General features: G+C 32.1%; 2 protein-coding genes and 1 long non-coding RNA gene across 5 annotated transcripts in view; 1 reads left to right on the top strand and 2 right to left on the bottom strand.

The window, feature by feature from the left end:
- LOC127702725 (uncharacterized) overlaps positions 1-18,760 on the bottom strand; it is a 33,415-nt gene extending 14,655 nt beyond the window's left edge. The window contains exons 1-3 of one of the 3 annotated variants that reach the window (XR_007982551.1): positions 18,630-18,760; positions 16,579-16,665; positions 14,006-15,231 (exon numbers count right to left, since the gene is read on the bottom strand). This is a non-coding gene — a long non-coding RNA (uncharacterized LOC127702725). Of the gene's footprint in view, positions 1-14,005; positions 15,232-16,578; positions 16,666-18,501 lie in introns of those variants that run through there. The other 2 variants (XR_007982553.1, XR_007982552.1) reach the window with 2 other exon arrangements.
- Positions 1-20,931, top strand: part of LOC127702722 (uncharacterized) — a 167,898-nt gene that overhangs the window by 36,431 nt on the left and 110,536 nt on the right. The gene's annotated exons all lie outside the window — the stretch shown is intronic.
- LOC127702723 (GTP-binding protein Rit2-like) lies at positions 2,099-4,672 on the bottom strand. Its single transcript, XM_052207030.1, has 4 exons — positions 4,068-4,672; positions 3,591-3,673; positions 2,895-3,072; positions 2,099-2,530 (listed from the first exon to the last, which is right to left on the bottom strand). The coding sequence occupies exons 1-4, from the start codon at positions 4,576-4,578 to the stop codon at positions 2,280-2,282; spliced, it is 1,023 nt and encodes a 340-aa protein (XP_052062990.1). The 5' UTR covers positions 4,579-4,672; the 3' UTR covers positions 2,099-2,279.

A 20,931-nucleotide genomic window follows, 5' to 3' on the forward strand; every position in this document is an offset into this window, starting at 1 on the left:
TTCTTAATCTATAAGCAATAGGTCAACTATATGTGTTGTATGGAAGGATTGTAAGCTGTACATGTCTGCCTGGCATAGTTCATCAGATTTTCACCTCATTTCCATGGTTCATTGGTCAATGTTTAGTTTTCTTGTTCAAGTCTGCTTCTTAGAAACTATAAGCAATAGGTCAACTGTATTTAGTATGTTGAATTTCATACACATGTTCATTATGTGGTGAACTTTTAAATTCAGTGCCAAACTAAGATTTTGAGCCTGATTACATGATTGACTAGACATTGACACATGCTAGTGTTTGCCAGGCATGGTGTCCTGTACTAGGAATTTGTCCTGTACTAAGAACTTTAATAGTACTCGCTGAGTATGGAGTTTTTGTGAAAGTTTAATATTAGTGAGATTTTTGCATGACATCCTGTCAACTGCTTGTTGATCATGTTTATACACGTCTTAAAATTAATATCTGACACATTGGTGTTTTGTGAACTTGGAAATAAGTTATTTGATAGAATAATAATGTTTTGAGATTATCAAAATAAAAATATCCCATTTTTACTATTAATAATTAAGTGTTAACAAAAAGAAGATTTAGGATATATGTATAACCATATATAAAAATGAGACAGCAACCGAACAACACAAAAATAAGAAAAAAAAAAATATAATTTTTTGTATCAATGTTATAATTTCAGAACTTCAGAAGCTTAAAGAAGTGCTGTTTCTATTGTTGGCGTTTTGTATAATATTTTGCAAATTCTTGTGAAAAATGGAATGTTATTGTAATTGCCTAAAGTTTTAACATTGATCTATATATATATATATATAACTGGTGAAAATACCCAAATGTTATAAAGAAGAATACATAAATTGATTGTTATATAATATTAGAATAGGAAGATGTGGTATATTGCTAATTTGACAACTCTCCATCAGAGACCAAAGGATGTAGGAGGTTAGCAACTGATGACTCTGGACAACCTTCAACAATCAGTAAAATCCATACCGCATAGCTATTTTTATTGAAAATCATATGTTATTGCTACATGTATGCAAACAATTTTTTATAATGCATAACTTCGGATTTTATTGGTTCTTTTTCAGAAGGATTGAAATTCATCACTTAGAATAAAAGGAGAAAACACAGAAACAAGACCAGAATAAATTCAAAGACAAATGTCAGATCAGTTATTATTTTAATCACTCAGTCAATGAATCGAAGTTCTATTAAATATCTAAAGATATTAAAACCACAATAATGATAATGTTCTGTGCTGAATGGCCAAAAAGTGGACTATACATTGAGATCACACAATGCTGGATGATAAGAAACTATTAATTTTTTGGATGGAGGGATATCCTGAAAAAAAATTAGATTTATGTAAAAAGCTACTAGTATGTTAAGCCTAATAAAAGAGTTTTCATTGATTCCAAATGGGAAAAAATTGTGTTTCAAAAAAGTATTCTAGAATTCATAAATAAACATATATTGATACTTACATTATCTGCTTTGTTGTTTAAAAGTTTAGTTTTGAACAATTATAGAACAATATGATTGCATTAACATTTCCAAGGAAGAAAAGATATTCAACTAAAAAGATTCATCTTAAAACAATTTACTACCAAACAGAATTCATTGTAACATACACATTACTGTATATTTATAATTTGAATCCCACAGGATTAATTGGATTTTATTTTGTCCCATGGGATATTAAAAATCCCATGGGATAATTATAGTCCCATGGGATTTTTTTTGTCCCATGGGACAACAAATATCCCATGGGACTACAATTATCCCATGGGACCCAAAAAAATCCTATGGGATTTAACCAAAATCCCATGGGATAATGGTCAATCCCATGGGATTTGCCTTATCCCATGGGATATTGAAAATCCCATGTTTTTCTAAATCAAATAAAAAAATATATATAATAATGACAGCAGAAAAGCAATGAATTTATTGAATCCCATGTAATTCCGCACATTTTGGTTATATACACGACACTGTAGCTCTAAGGAGAGGCGGCGGCGGATTTGCAAATGAGTGTTTTGCAAATTAAAAGTGTCCAGTGTTTGTACATTGTACATGTATTTACGCTTGTTGTTTATTCTTATTTCGTGTGTATTAACGTACAACGGTTTTACTCTCTCCTATTGAATGAAAAGCAGTTCGATAAAACATCTTTACTGAAATCGATATATCATTGTGCTCATGTAACACACTGTCTCTCCAGATAACACGTCATCACATCTCAACTATGCATAATCACATTTGATCCACATCATAACGCAAATACGTCATCACTATTAACCTTGACCTTGGGTTTAAGATGGAATAATCTGCTAAGTAGTCCAATAGATCCTCTCTTTATCGCCCCTTTCGTCGATAATTCACAACTTTCCGTAACCTCCGGTTGTAGTTTAATTTTTATCTGTTTCAAAATTCCAAGAAGAAGTTTGTCAACTTTTATATTCAAAGTAGCTGATGTCTCTATGTATTTACAATTGAACTTCGATGCTAGATTTCTGGCCTCTGAAATAAAAGTAACATACTTTTAAAAGATTTTTTTTTTATTTAAATTTTATTTTTACTGTATATTATGATAAAAAAAAAATGCAATAATACTCTTTTGTGACTTTTTCCCTTTAAGTCATTTAATTATAGTTTTTTTTCTAGTATCACTTAAAGTATCTAGTTCAGAGACCTACAACGGAAAATATCTTTATTTCCCCATTTACTTTTATTTAATATATTAAGCTTTTGTTCTGATTAATCTTGTGTTGAGAGAATCACTTAATTTAATGTATACATAACTTTTTAAGCAAGCTCTCTGGTAAAACAAAATATAGTCTTCGTGTAATTTGAATGAGTGATAATATTAAATGCAAGTCCATACCGTCTTTGGTTATTTGTCTTTTTCTCACAAGATCTACTTTATTAGCTACCAAGATAATTGGTCTGTCACTAAACTGGTCGTTGCGGATACATTGTAGGAACCTACAGGCTATGTCGTAACTGGACTTTTCATAAACGGAAAATACAACAATGTATGCATCAACTGGGTACCTTTGATCCTGTTAATAAACGAAACAAAACATGTTAAACGATAGGTAACTTTCTCCTTAAATAAAGATTGAACATACCCTTATCGATAAAATATAACAATCTCCTTTCTTAAACATTGTGAAAAATATCTGTAATTTGTAGTCTGTTCAATACTTTTATGGAATAGTTGGTGAAGGTCAACCTTCTGTAAAATCAAAGTATACAAATTTGGTGGAAAAATTTGCGCTTTTAATCATTTTATTTTTAGTTAACAAGGTGGCCAAAGACTACAGGTTCAGGCAGTCATATACCAAACATTTAAGTACATGGTTTCGACAACCAGACATCTAGAGGTTTAGTTTTACTGAAAGAAGTTTTTCACTCATATAAGTTGTAAAATGAAATTGTTTCGTTACGTTTGATAAAAAAAAAGAGAGCCACAGATGCTGTGGATACATATATAATTGTATGCGAGGTTGGGAGATAAAGATTTAGTATTCTATTACGGGATACTTCACTGCACTTATTTAAATTACAAATGACGTACCTCGTCTTCTGAAAAATTCACAAATTCCAGAGTTGATTCTTCGTTGTCTATTACTACAGTTACAAATCGGTCACCGTCGTCTCCTGTAACAAATTGTTTGAAATGTTAATAATTGCTGACTTCAGAAACACCGTAATATATAATAAAACATGTAAAAATAAACACAATGTTTGTTTTATTTAAATACACATTAATTATTATAAATAGATCGACAAATAACAACAAGATTGACTAAGAAAATTTTTAAGGGCATCATACTTCTTGTATACATATTACAGCTAAACTTACCATTTATAAGTTGAACTAGCGATTTCGTTTAAGATACCAATAGTGATTTTTAACGTTTTTTCTTTTTTTACTTTAGAAGATTTTGATTTCGGTTGTTCGTGATAAAGTTAATGACAGAAGTACCTTGTTATAACACTCGGTGTTTGTTTATTTCTTTACGATTTGAAGATAGAAATAATCATTGCTTACCATCTGTAGTCATAACATCTGAGCACATAAATTTATTTATCAATGTTCTTTTTCCTACAGCGTCAGCGCCGATGACACACACACGATAGTATCCTGGTAAACAAGTCGAAGAACAACCACAGCAAATAGCACTGTCTTCTGATGTTTCACTTGAAAGTCTTCTTCTTTCAAGGTCTTTGGGAATGTCTAAGCTTGCATAGCTGTCTCGTTTGTCTTCAATCCCTGTAATTCCTCCCGATATTAATTTTGAGGACCGAAATCGTCGTATAGGTCTTCTTTTCTCATTTAAGATATCATCACATGAACTTGATAGATTTGAAATTATAGGAACCGGTAAACTGTTTCTTCTATTTTCCTCGTCTATTAGTTGTTTCACTTTTAACTTCCTTTTGAATGAACCTGCTGGTGAATTAGGTTCAGATCTTGATTTTAATCTCGACCTTTGCAAACATGGTTTTACTGGAGATACTGATTCTTGGAAAAGCTCATCAAATTCAGACGAGTCAATCATGTTTGTTTCCGTCTATCTTTGTAAGTTAATGTAGCTTCGTACCTTAATTGACTTTGTTCCTTGCCACCTTAACAATCACGTCAGAATTGATTTTTATGAAGCGTTTCTCTTCTTATACCACAATGTATGGAAATCCTGTTAACACGTGGGCTTCTCAATAACTAAGTGTCAATCATATATGTCTTCTCGTTCATTGACAAGACTCTATTTCATTTAGGTTCATTGGCATATCGATAAAAGCAAAATCTGATTTCATTAAGATGGAAATAACCGATCGAAAATATCTTTCAAGGCATAAAAGGTTAGAAATTGACATTTATTGTAATAAATTGTTTTATATTAATTCTAGAAGTGACAAATGGTAAAAGGATTGATTTTGTAAAATTATGTTAGGAATGTTGTTTTTGGATAAAAAGAAAAAAATATTTTTTTAAAGATGTAACACTGTTTGGTGTGTAATTGTATAAAATAATTACAATGTGATGAAAAATAATCGTAAAATTTCGATAATCAAACTTCTTCGTTAGACTTGCAGCCTTCCAATTGATAATTGGATGCTACATGTCAGTATATAAAGTGTTTGCACCTCCATAGTTTGCCTGTAATTATAGCGTACAAGCAGATATAACTGTGCTTTGTAAAGTGCATAACGTTCAGATTTTCTTTGATTTATTATAAAACTGGTGTTGTGGTAAAGTAAGTTTACAATTTTCAGTGGCAAATATTACAAAGATATTAAGGACGATGTTGCAATGTAAATAAACTCATCATAGGTACCAGGATTGAAATTTTGTATTTGAGCCAGACATGCGGTTCGTCTACAAAAGACTCATCGGTGACGCTCGAATCAAAAAAAGTTTAAAAGGCCAAATAAAGTACGAAGTTGAAGAGCATTGAGGACCAAAAACTCCGAAAAGTTTTGCCAAATGCAGCTAAGGTAATCTATTCCTGAGGTATATAAGCCTTAGTATTTCAAAAACTTCATCTATCCCGAACCGTTTTATTTTTTTATTCAAATCATCCGGTTCTGTGTGTGGTGTTGGATCCATAGGTTAGACTGGTTCCCTGTCCTTTATCTGTTCTCTTTTATTGCCGGGGTATCCCACTCAGCGTTCACTTCTATAATTTTTTGAGTGAAGATGTCTTGTGAGGGAACCGTTTTCGTTAGTTTGGAATCATGATCGATGTATATTAAGCCGAATGTTAAATTGGCCCCAATGCCTATCCCAAGTACTGTTTGTACACTAACTGTAAGATATGGTGCAAATATATTATGTCAGAAATATTGCGTTTATTTTTCGACACGCTGTAAATGTTTTCTATATTTACATACCAAAAACACATGTAGTATGTTACAAACACAGTGTTAGGAAATCTATAATTTTATTCTCGTTGTTCTATTCAACTTTGGTCTGATTTTTCACAGTCAAATAGATGTGTGTGTTACTATTTATAGGCACTTAATCATAATATATACATTAATTTCTTAAATTGAAGAAAACAAATTTTCAATTATACAATTTTTCCAAAGTAATGACTATATTTGTACTTTGCAGATAAAATTATTTCACTCTAACCGTCTACAGTTTCAACGGAAAATGTAATTACATGACTCTCTTCATTTTGTATACGACATCGGTGGTCTCGTAGTAGCGTGCTTGTCTCGAGTGTTATCGATCCTGGCTAAAAATCGAACACACTCGAGACAAGCACGCTACTTTTTGAGTTTGCGTTTCTCCGTTCAGCAAGTAACATTTGAGAGTCAGAGCAAAGACTGGTCGACTCGACGTCAGAATGTGTCCGGATAGGGTGACGGATAGGGTGATATGTGTTCCTGTGGATTGTAAGTGCAGTTACCTGGTGAACTAGCACGCTAAAAAGCTGGGGCCGTGTCAACGAAGCTGTCTTAGGGCTAGGACGTGTCTAAGGGTGGTCTTAGGACACGTCTTAACCTAAGTCAGGTTAACGAAGTCTCCTGAGATAAGATATGTCCTTAATTCGGTCCTAAAGTTAGGATATTTGTATATACATAAAAGGTGTCTTAGGATGGTCTTAGGATAGTCCTAAAAGTTAGAATGTCCTAAATCGCAATGATAACAACAAATATGGCCTTCAGTCAGTATTTGAAGGATTTATCTTTGTGTAGATACTATCCCATGTGTTTCCCTTAATATTATTCGTCGCCACGTTTGATGGCTTGCTGATTAAAAATCCCCTATGCTTATTTACTTCGGTAGGAAGAATTTAATAATACTAATAAGTTCCTTTATTTCAACAGGATAACATATTTAGTTTAAACACTAGTTTACAATACGGTCCTGAATTATATACATTTATTACAACATTAAGTATAAAATTCAATAATACAAATATTCAACTATTATACTGTTATTAGAATTAAACAAAATATTCTTCAATATATGTTTTTAAAAGATTGTGTTACATTGCTTTAAATTTGTAGACAGATTGTTCAATGAGATACTTCCAGACATGAACGAGGAGCGTTGATAGTATTCAGTTTTAGTTTTTGGAACAAAAAGCACATTACAAGTACTTTTTCTGGTTGATTTAGAACTAACCTGATGCATATCTAAATACACTGAGATATTCCGAAGTCATTTGGTGAAGTACTTGTACTTAAGAACTAAATTGCTTTTCTATAAACAAAATAATCTGAATTGGGCATTCATAGCAGCTCTCCAGATTTGAAGTATGTTTGACGGTGTCATATTATTATGCTCATTTAAAATAGTTCGTGCTGCCTTTTTTTGAAGCTTGAAAATTCTATCAATATTAGCAACATTTTTTGCACCTTGACCAAATGTTACAACAATAATTGAAAACAAAGTTTTGTGACAATTTAGTTTAGTTGTTGTATAAAATTTATTTATCATTTTAATAGTTTATAATAATGTATCTATTAGTATTACGTTAAAGCTTTATTTTGCCTTAATTTCTTTCTTCTTAAGAAGATGCAAACTCCCGCCCTTTACATATATACTGAAACACATTAAAACATATTTCATTGAATTCTCTACATATTTTTATTAATGAAATAAATGTGTTAGGATGCTTAGTTATTACTGTCCCAAGATAGCTTTGTTTTACACCCTAATGCATGTCTCAAACACGTCCTAAGACCATCCTAAATAATGTCCTAAGACATATCTTAGGACGCATCCTAGGATACTTTCATAATATTTATTTTTGATAATATACCTTTGGCGTGGCTCGGTATTTATACATCCCGCTATTGTGTTATTGTGCTATGGTCATTTTTTGTATTCTTGTCTTTCATTTTTGCTAATGTACTTTGTCTTTAGAGTGTCTATATGCCATTTTGTTTTTCTTTGTTGAAATAGTTAGTTGTTTTTATATTGATTAAGATTATAACACAATATTGACCGCTGTACCCCAATTTTTGACAATTTCACCTATTATGTCTGTTTGTTTTGCTCACACATTGTTGTCTATATAATGGAATTATATGCGACTGTCATACAAGTGAGAGGTTTAGCTAGCTATAAAACCAGGTTTAATCCACCATTTTCTACATGAGGAAGTGCCTGTACCAAGTCAGGAATATGACAGTTGTTTCCATTCGTATGATGTGTTTAGGCTTTTGATTTTGCCATTTGATAAAGTACTTTCATTTTTGAATTTTCTTTGGAGTTCGGTATTTTTGTTATTTTACTTTTTATTGACATGGCCTCCAGTTCAGTGTGCTGGTCTAGTCCTATTTTGGGTTCATATTCCCTCCATAAAACATACTCTGAAACAAATACGATCAAAGATGATCATATATGAGATAATATCAATAATATTCGTAATGTGAATGCATGTTTAGCCCACGATCGATTTTAAATTAGTTAACTTCAACACAAGGGGGTAAAAATGACTATTGATAAGACAAAATTTGTCCATTGATATCCCCATCCCTTTGCTGTCTCATTTATTTATTAAGTCTTTCCACTTTTCCGTGGAAAGACCCATTAGTTTTGTTCTGATTATGTTTTTTTTTTAGGTCTTTCCACTTTTCTGTGGAAAAACCTTTTGCTTTTGTTCTGATTATTAGGTCTTTCCACTTTTCGGTGGAAAGACCTTTTGATTTAATTCTGATTATTTTTTTTTCTTCTTCTGCCGTCTGAGATGTTTTTTTGTTACTTGGCATATCGAAAGGATGTTTGGCCCATGATATTGTACAGTGATAGGGATTTCCCCATTCACCCTGTGTAACCGAACACTTACTCGTATAGGATTTATCTCCCCGCATCCCCTTTTTCTTGTTATCTTTATTTCTCTAAAACCGTAAAGATAACAAACAAACTTTTTTTCACCAAATTGTTCGTCTACTCCTAAGGATGTTTTGGTTAAGTTTAACCGAAGTAATCCAATGACATCTTATGGGAGTTATTTCCCTTTAAAAATTTAACATAAGTGATATGTTGAATAAATTCATACACCATAAGTCATAGAGGCCTAAAGTCTTTTGATACGAAGTCCTTGGTGCATTTGGAGGAAATTGAGGTCAATGTCAAAGGTCAAGGTCATGTTCTTAATTTTGAATTTTGCTTGTTATTTTTATTCAAAAGAAACCGTAACAATTAATGATATGATGTGTTTGCTAAATAATTGTTAACAGTAGGGCGCAACTTCAACCCATTTAAGTCGAAGTGTTTTGGTAACCCTTTATAAGAGTTTTCTCCCCTTATGTATTTGAAATCAGTATTACTCCTCAACCATACAAGTCAATGACCTAGGATCTTTTGATTTGAGATCACTGACCTGTGACCTTGAATTTGGAGTCAAGGTCAACGGTCAAGTCATGTTCTAAATTTTGAACTTAGCTTGTTATCTTTATTCCAAACAAACCATTACAGTTAATGTTATGATGCAAATGCCATATAATTGTTTCCGACATAGCGCAACTTCAACTTCTTTAAGTCGAAGTGTTTCGGTCATCCTTTATAGGATTTTTCTCACCTTATTATTTTAAATCAGTATTATTCCTTAACCATACAAGTGAATGACCTTGAATCTTTCGATTTGAAATCACTGATCTATGACCTTGAAATTGAGGTCAAGGTCAAAGGTCATGTTCTAAATTTTGAACTTTGCTTGTTATCTTTACTCAAAAGGAACGGCAACAGTTAAGGATACAATGCGTTTGCCAAATAGGTGTTTACGACATGGCGCGACATTTAAGTCAAAGTGTTTCGGTCATCCTTTGCGGGAGTTTTCACCCCTTATGTTTTCGAAATCAGTATTACTCCCCAACCATACAAGTAAATGACCTAGGATCTTTTGATTTGAGATCACTCACCTATGACCTTGTATTTGAGGTCCAGATCAAAGGTCAAGGTCATGTTCTAAATTTTAAACTTAGCTTGTTATCTTTATTCTAAAAAAACCATTACAGTTAATGTTATGATGCAAATGCCAAATAATTGTTTACGACTTGGCGCAACTTCAACTTGTTTAAGTCGAAGTGTTTCGGTCACCCTTTATAGGAGTTTTCTCCACTCATTTATTTGAAATAAGTATTAATACTCAAGCATACAAGTGAATGACCTGGGATCTTTCGATTTGAGGTCACTGACACTGACTTATGACCTTGAAATTGAAATTAAGGTCAAGGTCAATCTGATGTTCTAGATTTTGACCTTTGCTAAAAAATCATACTGGTTCATTGTAAAACCATTAGTCTTTAGGCATTTTGTTGGTAAACATATTACCTCTTTAAAAGGTCAGCTGGAAGTGACATTGTTTTAACCGGAAGTAGTCTATTTCTTACTTATTCAATGAAAAAGTACCTAGAAATCTTATATTTTTATAATCAGTTTGAAGTAACGAATTATATGAACCAGAAATTACATCTTCTCACACCATTCTTTAAATTGCATTCCTTATTATCGAAGTTGAGGTGGAAAGACCTTCAATTGTTCACTGAACAATTGGTTTTTAATTTTTTTTTTTTCTTCCGCCTAATTTTTTTCTTGCGCTGTATTTTTGTTTCAAAAGATGTCGCTTAGATAATATCATACAGTCTATACGCTTTTGAAACTGACCATGTTTAACCGAACACTTTTCTGTGTCAGAGTTATCTTCCCCACCCTGTTTTTATTTTTTATGAGATCTCCTTCGCAACCGTAAAAGAAAGCGACAAATTTATTTTTCCAAAATGCTCATTATATTCTCAGGATGTCACGTTTTATTTTGACCGAAGCTATTCGGAGACTCCATATGAGAGTTATTCCCCCTTATGCATTTGGTATAAGGGATATGCATTTCTAACTGGTAAACCATAAGTGATAGAGACCTAAGGTCTTTTGATTTGAGGTCCTTGGTCAAAAAAAGAAGAAAATTATGTCAAGGTCAGAGGTCAAGGTCATATTCTAAATTTAGATTTTGGCTTAATTTCACTTCTTTTCCAAAACCGTATAAGATATCGACAACATATTTTTACTAAATTGTTAGTTGCGACATGTCGTAACACATACATTTTGGTTGAAAAGTATGTAGAACCATATATTTTTGGAATCAGTGTCAGGTAAACTATCAAATAATACCGGAAGTGACATTTTTCAAACCGGAAGTAACAAATTATCTTCCTTGTTTATAAAAAATGTCTAGAAACCATATATTTTTTTAAACCAACGTACAATAACCTATCATTTGACGCTGGAAATAACATTTTAAACCGAATTTTAATATTTTTGTATCAAAATAGATCTTTCCAGGTTGAAAGACCTTCAATTGTTCTCTGAAAAATTGGTTTTTATACGACCGCAAAAAATTTTGCGGTCGTATATTGGTATCACGTCGTCGTCGTCGTCGTAAATAAATAAATAATAGTTTTCGCTATTATAAACCCTCGTCACGTGACATCTCAGTCTGGCGCGAGAGACGCGCGCGGGACCTGAAATAGAATAAAAACTTCCCAAACTAAATATAGAAACTTAAACAACACAATAATATGGTCCCTTGTATGAAAATGAGAACTTGGGTCCCTCCCCTCTTTTTATTTAGGAGGAGGGAGATATTAAACCTGTTTCTTGTTTTTTTTTTTCTCTCTCTACTTGTAATGTACAATTGACTGGTAGACGTGAAAACATTCATTGAACAAAACAAACAAACAAACAAACAAACAAAGCAATCTTTATGTTTCAAAGGGGAAAGGCCGTTTACAATTGTTTTTTTAAAGCGATTGATTTATATTTTTATTTTATTTTTGCCTCTACCTAGGTCCAAGGTCTTCCTGTACTTTTTATAACGTTTCGATATTTAATCTACTCCTATTTTAAGTTTAATTCAAAAACTGCATGATTCTTCATATATATTAGGATAAGTATTTTTGGCATTTTTTCAGTTATATCGACCATCATTGTACATTCGTATTCGTATTATATAATTATTTTTAAATCAAATTTTAATTTGATGATCAGAAGACTGCATGTATTCCTCGTATGATATTACAGGTTCCGATTGATTATTCATGTTAGATTCAATATGGGTTTTTTTGTGGTAACTGTATCCGAGATTATTTCCATATTATGCAATGATATAGTAATATTTTTGTCTCAAAGAACTACCCACTCAAGTTATTTAAGACTAAACTGGTATCATAATTAGAGACGCCATCACGATTTTATTGACCGTATTAATTCATCGTCAGCAAAAAAAAAGGAGATTTAAATATACATCTTTAGAACAGTAAGTAAAACTTGGTTATATCTTTTATCATCAAAGAGGTTGGACTAATTGTTCGCATTTTTTCATCCACATGATACAAATCTTAAAGATATTAAATCCACTAGATTTCAAATATTAATGAGCCTATCTATGTAAAAAAAATATAGACAAATTTACATATGTCCTTGGATTGATTGGATAGATTGGTTGAGTTTTACTTGCTTATCGTATAATGGTAATTTATATTCCCGTAGAATCAAAATGTTATTCAGCGATACATGTTGCTGTTAAAGACAATATTTCCAATTTTATATAAGAACGACACTCCATAAACCAAAATTAAGTAATTTGTATATGTATGACAATATATAGAAAGACTTGAAATATTATTTTTACAGCGGATGACCTTGAGGGCAATTCGGTGTTTTGTTGCCACAGACATTTCTACCTACGTGACTTGCGTTTTTGACTGATAATCGAACGTATTTCGTATAAATACGCGGATATTATCGAGTGCAAAATAACATTTTTATCGCTTGTTATAAATTCATTTCTTATGAAAATGTTTTGTCGTGAGAAATATATATATAAGTAAAAAATCATTAATATCTATGCACACGTACCGCATAATTATGTTTGCAGATGAATATCTCTTATCGCTTGTTATATATTAATTTCATCAGTACATATTCATTAGCGGGAGAAATATGAATGCTTACTCAAATCAAACCTATTAGAAAAACGAATGATTACAGAAGAGTGTCCACCACGCACTTGCACTACACTATCATTAGAATAGTAGAATAGAATGATGGTATAAATGGATGAAAATTTGCCGGTAGAGTTATTAAGATGATCTGCTATATATATATAACTGTTGTACAAATATTAAAATATAATATATAACAACAAACCAGATTATACTGATAACAAATTATTGTCCCATGATTATATCACTACAATAATTATAATTATTACGGTGATGTTGAATTCTCTGTCATTTATTCATCATCCACACAGGAACTTGTCTCAGAAAAAAAATCTATGTACCTTAGCCTAACTTTCAGGTATAGAGATATTTTATTTTTTCTGAGACAAGTGCCTGTGACTATCCACCAGAACTTGCTGTCATCCGATGTTCAGTACTTCAGTACTTTGATTAGGTTTCAAATTGGTTACAATTTAGTAACAACGTCCTTCCTATTTATTTTTGGGGAAAATCATTCAAATTTTGCCTGAATATGTCAAATTTGAGTCGTCTTAAGTTTTTGACATTTATAATTACTTACGTCAATATGTCAGACATTTAAGTCGACATGCCAGATACATTGTAAGTGTGCTAACTTGTCAGATATTAATAGTATTGATTTGTCAGAAAAATGACCCTAGTGTAAAAGCAAAATTATATACAAAAATACCGAAAGGGTGGTGGTGGTGGTTCATTAAACCTGACAAAATCAAACGTTACACTATATCAACCAACGGAACGAATGAAAAACATCTGCAATATTCCTGACTCGGTACATGCATTTTCCGGCGTAAATAGTTGATTATACCTAGTTTTACAGCTAGCTAAAAACACTGGACACTTTTAATTTGCAAAACACTCATTTGCAAATCCGCCGCCGCCTCTCCTTAGACCTACAATGTCGTGTATATAACCAAAATGTGCGGAATTACATAGGATTCAATAATTTCATTGCTTTTCTACTGTTATTATTATACATATTCTGTAATTTGATTTAGAAAAACATGGGATTTTCAATATCCCATGGGATACGGCAAATCCCATGGGATTGACCATTATCCCATGGGATTTTGGTTAAATCCCATAGGATTTTTTTGGGTCCCATGGGATAATTGTAGTCCCATGGGATATTTGTTGTCCCATGGGACAAAAAAAATCCCATGGGACTATAATTATCCCATGGGATTTTTAATATCCCATGGGACAAAATAAAATCCTATGGAATTCAAATTATAAATATACAGTAATGTGTATGTTACAATGAATTCTGTTTGGTAGTAAAAAGTTTATAATATATATATGACATGTATGAGTGTATTTTGGTTTTTTTCATTTTGTCACAAACATGTTTTTAATTTGTTTATATGACAATAAAGATTATTATTATTTTGGAAAGTATAATACTATTTAAAGTCAAAAAATAAAATCCTTTAACTGAAATAAAATGATGACATGTCTTAATAAAAGAAAAAAATATTGATTTGAAATCTTTGTCTTGTTTGTTTTATTATGAAAAATAGAACTGAAAAAAATATTTCATATTCTGACTGAATAAATTGACAAAGCACAGTAAATAGTTTACTCTTTTCATGAGTTAAAGTTTTCTTTGTTATAGTTCCATTTCAATACATGAATATGCAAACGATTTGAATCTTATACCTTTGTGGTGTTCATAATATTACGTTTATATTTGCAAATTTATAAAATAAACACTTTTCCTGTTAAGTTTTAGTTTTTCTTGTTTCAGCTTGCTATGTACAATTATTCAGTCCACTATATAAGAGTGAAGTAAATAAATTATTTCATCCACTAGAATATTCCTACAATTCTAAGACAAAACCTCTTTTGCAATCTGTTCTTCAAAAATCTTCCACCGTACATCTTTATTGGATGGAGCGATTTAAATGAGTGGACAAAGCAAGTTCATTTGGACAACAAAATACTAATATATTTTTTCATTCCTCCCTTCTTTCAATTGATAATTACGTTGTTGCATTTACATGATTAAGTTCTTGTGCATCTATGATCATGATGATATGACGCCTTTTTGTTTATAGTCATTATGATGAAATTTCCTCTTTCTTATGTAGGAAAAAAACACATTCCATTTCAAATTAATAAAAAAGTCACACTATGTAGAAAAATATCAACTTTAAGTTTTCTGTTCAGTATTGACTTGTTGAATGATGATCATGAAAACCAAGATGTCTGACCTACAAATACACAAAACTCAAAAATTATAAATGAAGAGAAATACAGCAATAAAATGGCTATTTTATCATGTTTATGTACATTTTGATAAAACTTTCATTTGAATATTTAAAATTGTAAGAACTCTTATTTCAGTGCTTTGTGTCTATGGTTTTCATATTAGTTGTTTTTTGTGCCTTGTTGCAGTCTTTTGAGTTAAGCCAATTGCAACAAATGTTTACAGTTTGTTCAAATGTTGTGCTGTTATTAAAACCACTGTCCCAGGTTAGGGGTGGGTTGGGTGCTCACAAAATGTTTATTTTATTAGTTGATATTTGCTTTGAATTAGCTGTCAGTAACTGTCAGTACTAATAGATCTGTATGTTGAGTCTTTTTTGTTAAAGGGAAAGAATAAATTTCCAGCCACATCCGGTCTGTGTTTTTGGTAGCTGTTTTTCTGCTTTGTTGCATTCTAATGAGTTAATAAAATTGAAAATGAAAACGGGAATGTATCAAAATAACCTGACCAAAGAGCAGAAAATAGCCCTTTTCAACTGATTTTATAGTTTTTATATTTAAATGAACTGACACTTACACCACTGTCCTTAATTAGAGGAGGATTTGGCGCCAGCAAACATGTTAAACCATGCCACATTTTGTAAGTGGCTGTCCCAAGTCAGGGGCCTGTTATTCAGTGGTTGTCAATTGTTGCTATATATCATATTTGTTTTTTATTTTTTGTTTTGTGCAAAAATCAGGCACTTAGCTTTCGCCTTTGTGGTGTTTTCCCCAAGCATGTTTAGCATGGATAGACACCATGCCCTTTTTAAATTGTTTTACATTTGTTATTTCATGCCCTTTTATAGATTACTATGCAGTATAGGGTTTGCTCATTGTTGAAGGCTGTACAGTGAACTAATTTTGTTAAATTTAATGTCATTTGATCTCTATTGGAGAAAAGTCTCATTGGCAATCATACCGCTTCTTATCTTTATATCAACCCTGCCATATTTTGCCTGTCCAAAATCAGGAGCCTGTACATAGTTCAGTGGTTGATGTTGGTTCAAGTCCGTCATATTTGTTTTTTCATAACTTGTTTTTTTTTTATAAATTAGTCTGGTATATTTGAAGTTTGAATTGATGTTTTGTTCCAAATTTTGTTTGTGGTGTCTTTTATAGATGACTATATCATGTATAGGGTATGGGTTTTCTCATTATTTACAGGTCATCATTGGCCTCTAATAAGTAATTGCATTGCTTACATCCACTTAATTGAACTCTGGTGGATAGTTTTCTTATTTATCATACCACATCTTATTTTCATAATAATCATTATTCAAGGGCAATAACTTTTATAGAAGTGGACTTACCATTTAGGCTTTGTTGACGTCTGTAAATCTATTTTTGTTGATAATTTCTTTTGTTTATAGTTTCCCTTTATCTTTAATGTCCTTGCCCTACACATAAAAGGGTAAACATTATCATTTAATGACAATAACTACTATCACATAATTAGTACTAGTAGGCAACTGACAATTTTGGATATTTTTATATCTTGTCTTGCTATTCATTTTTGCTGTTTAATATTATCAATATTCTATGAAAATGAGGTCACAGCAATATTAACCTTGGCAGACAGACATCTTGTTATTTTTATATGACACCTTGCAGTCATTCCATAAACCAACAAGTAGACATATGCTTATAATATCTGTTAAAATGAAAAAACCAAGAAAACTTAGCATTGACCAAAGAACCATAAAATGCGGTCATGGTTATATGAATCTGCCAGACAGACATGCATACCTTACAATTGTTACATCCACCAAATATAATTTACCTGTTGCTTAAAGCATATGATAAACTGACAAAACAATGCAAACTTTTCATTGACCAATGAACCATGAAAATGAGGTCAAGGTCATATAAAACATGCCAGACAGACATGTGCATCTTACAATCATTCCATTCACCAAATATAGGGGCCTTATTGCTAACAGTATCCGAAAAATAGATCAAACCACAAAAACTAAACATTGTCCAATGTACTATGAAAATAAAGTCAAGGTAAGATGAAACTTCTCAGTCAGACATATGCACCTTACAATCATTCCATACACCAAAAATAGTTGACCTATGCTAATTTGAAAATAAGGAAATAGAAAAAGTGACAAAAAAACAAACAAAAAAAATAACATTGAGCAATGAACCATAAAAATGAGGTCAAGGTTGAATAAAACATGCCAGACAAACATACATCCTTAAAAATTTTCATACACCAAATATACTTGACATGATGCATACAGTATTAGAAAAACTGGACATTTTTACCTCGGAATAGTGATGTCATGGACTAGGAAAATTAGTCTGGGGACATAAATTACTGACATCGGACTAAATATACTAGTAAATTCTGTATCCATGGACTTTTAATACTAGTTATATTTGTCTGACCAGACAATTTTCATTATTTTTACCAGGACTAATTTATCTCTTACACTAGTTCTCTGAGAGACATGTCACCTTACCTTGACACATTATTCTGACTCTGAACAAACCAGTATTTGCTCTTACACCTTAATAATACAGCGTGCTTAAGGGAGAAGCAGCAAATACCAACTTTAAAGTCTTTAGTTTTACCCGGTTGGGTTCAAAATAAACAACCTTCTGCACTTGAGGTGAAAATGCTACCACCAGACCAGGCAGTATAATATAAGGAGTTTACCCAAGATCTAAAATGGACAGTAGATTTTTTTTCAACATTCTGGACATTTCTACCCTTGTCAGATATTGTCTATCTATTTTGGCCTTTTGTAGCTTATTAAGCAGTTTGCCTTTTTAGCCCATTGTTGAAATCTGTACGGTGACCTTTATAGTTTTAACTTCTATGTCTTTAGTTTCTGTTGAAGAGCCGTCACATTGGCAATGATACCATATTTGTATATATTTTTGTCATGTAGGTGTAAGGAGACAACCTTTTGATATTCTGGTGGGATAAAAAGGGGAGACAGATTTTTTATCACCTGGCCTGGTTAGTTTTTCAGGATTCGTAAGGATAGAAAACCCGGTAAATTGTAACAAACCCCTGTGGTACGACCATATTTGCCAAAAGATTAGTCCAAATAATTATGACGTCTTGCAAGGCTATTTTTTACTTTTTTCTGGGCACGTAATAGTCAAAGTTGTGACTGAGTGCGGAAATATGAAGATAGATAGATAGAAAAAAAAATTAAAATAGCCTTGCAAGACGTCATAATTATTTGGACTACCAAAAGATGTAACCTAATTCTTACTTGTTTGGGGAAGAGGGGATTAACCGAACCACTATTCAATCTAAATCAGTGAACTGAATTATTGTCTTTTGCAGTAGTCCGAGTCGACATCTGTAACTAATCGTGCAAATTGATAGTCAACAGTATACCTTTTTTCAGAATGTCAGCTTACAACAAAGAATCACTGGTGATAGGGGAGTGTAACCGATAAATTGATCCTGAATCAGATAAGATTTTCCCAGTAACGGAGAACCCCTTTCTTTGAGTGAATATAAATAGTGACGGGGGGAAGTTATTTACGGTAAAGAGAGACTGTGCTCCTGAAGTAAGGTATTTGACATTTGTGTATTTTACTCGGGGGGGGGCACTTCCTATATACAAGATGATAGGACGTGCCGCTGGAATAGGTCACTTTTTCATGCTTGAAAATATGGGAATAGGTGCAGGGGAAAACTATCAGAAATATATGATAAGGTCGATAAAGTTCCAATTACTTGTATATGAAAAGGCCTGTCATTTTTTCACAGCAGAAAGTCTCGCCGTAAGTAAACATTACACACAGAATCTTAGCCTTAAATATTCCACTTTACCAACACACCCCACGAAACCCAATCAATATGGGAAAAGGTTACAATTTTACCCACGCAATATATGAAAAGGTATACATTTTTAAGATCTAAATTATATGAAAAGGGTGGGGTAACAGAACCCCAGCGACACCCCCTATCAATTAAATATTGAAGTGCACCTCCCCCCCCCCCCCCCGCCCCCCAGAGGTATTTTACTGCTACAAGATATTTGATTTGCTAATCACGCACCCGTTGCTGAGCAGAGAACAATACTTTCAAGCCAGGGACAGTCTATACTAACAGCCAAATAGGCAGGCAAATCCTAACAGTACTGTAACTTAATGATACATGTATATCAAGTTACAGCACCTCACCCAGCACAGTTAGCACACTGGTGTATGTCAGTCTTATAATATAAAACTGCGTAGGTTCATATCGTTTGATTCAACGTTTTTTCGGATATTTTTTAGGACCGTTGTCAACATAGTCAAATCCGACCTGCCACTTTGCAACCTGACCTGCAAAAATATAATTCGACTAAAAAAAATGCCAGTCAAAATTGCTTTCTGAGACTGGGCGACTGAAAAAGTTTTAAAATGTGACCTTGTGACCCTATTTGGAATTCTCCATTCGTCGGTGTGGCTAAAAAGGGGGCATCTTTATTAAAAAAAACCAAGACCAATCATAAACTTTTTTTTCAAAACTCAGTGTCGTATTTTATTGTCTTCCCAACAATTTTTAATAAAAGCTTAAAATGTTTGTTTCACTTCCCTCTGACTTCCCTCCTGATTTTTTTTTCTCAAGAAATTATAGAATCAGTAAATGTATATATATATAAATATATGTCTATGGGCACCGTCATGCATTTAGATAAGAAATTCCAGCATGCATCATCAAATAATTCATGTGTATTTGTGACATCAACATAACTGAAACATTATATTATTTCCCAGTTATTAGGTAAATCATTTTGATTTACAATTATATATGTCTGGGACTTATGCATGTATATGTCTCACAGGCACTTGTCTCAGAAAAAAAATCCTATATACTTTAATAAAGGTATATAGGAAATAAAATTCTGAGACAAGTGCCTGTGATATATCTGTCAGTCCCAGAATAATAAATATAATTGTATCTTAATCTTTGGAAAAATCCGATTAGTCAATTGTTAAATTCTTTTACTTCATAATTATGTCAAAGTATACTTTTAAAGTTTTAAATTTTAAAGTTAAAATGAAAATTCCGTTTTGATCTGAGGAAAAACTTTTTAAACTGTAATGACATGGTCAGTCAACTGATTTGTTACATGGTTGATTACAGGTAATTAAAGCATGCAGTAATTTTCCATTACGACAGTGCGTGTACCCTGGGGTGTGTATAACGTATTAGAAATACCATAGTTATCTAGAGAACATCCTGTCTATGTGTAATACAGATTGATGACATTACACAAAATTTCTTTCGTTAAATGTAGTTAAGTATCTGTGTCCATTCCCTATTGCAACACTACAAATTTTTCGTAGAAAAAAATGTTAAAATTCAAAAAAAAAATCATTTATATATAAAATAAAGAAGAAAAAAGTAGCAAATAAACTTATGTAACTACGCATTTAGTAAACATAATTTCACTTTACATGTACAAACCCTTGAGAAAACGTGTATATAGTTGTGTTTAAAAAGGCCAATTCCCAGTGGATTTATTTCACACTAGGACCACAGGCACTTGTCTCAGAATTTTGTTTTCTATATACCTTAATATAACATTAAAAGTATATAGGAAATTTTTTTTCTGAGACAAGTGCCTGTGACTAGGACCTAAGATAACTAGAACTAAGTTCTTTGGAAAGTTTTTTGTCTGATACATGTATACCTATAGATA

The sequence above is a fragment of the Mytilus californianus genome, unplaced genomic scaffold (genome assembly GCF_021869535.1).
Source record: "Mytilus californianus isolate M0D057914Y unplaced genomic scaffold, xbMytCali1.0.p SCAF_5, whole genome shotgun sequence".
NCBI lineage: Eukaryota > Metazoa > Mollusca > Bivalvia > Mytilida > Mytilidae > Mytilus > Mytilus californianus.

What these genes read in the sequence shown, in the direction of transcription:
- LOC127702723 (XM_052207030.1), bottom strand. Translation starts at nt 4,578, where the DNA reads ATGATTGACTCGTCTGAATTTGATGAGCTTTTCCAAGAATCAGTATCT. An exon ending in AGATGTTATGACTACAGATG is followed by an intron (nt 3,674 to 4,067) that starts GTAAGCAATGAT and finishes AATTTGTTACAG; the next exon opens with GAGACGACGGTGACCGATTT. An exon ending in TGAATTTTTCAGAAGACGAG is followed by an intron (nt 3,073 to 3,590) that starts GTACGTCATTTG and finishes GTTTATTAACAG; the next exon opens with GATCAAAGGTACCCAGTTGA.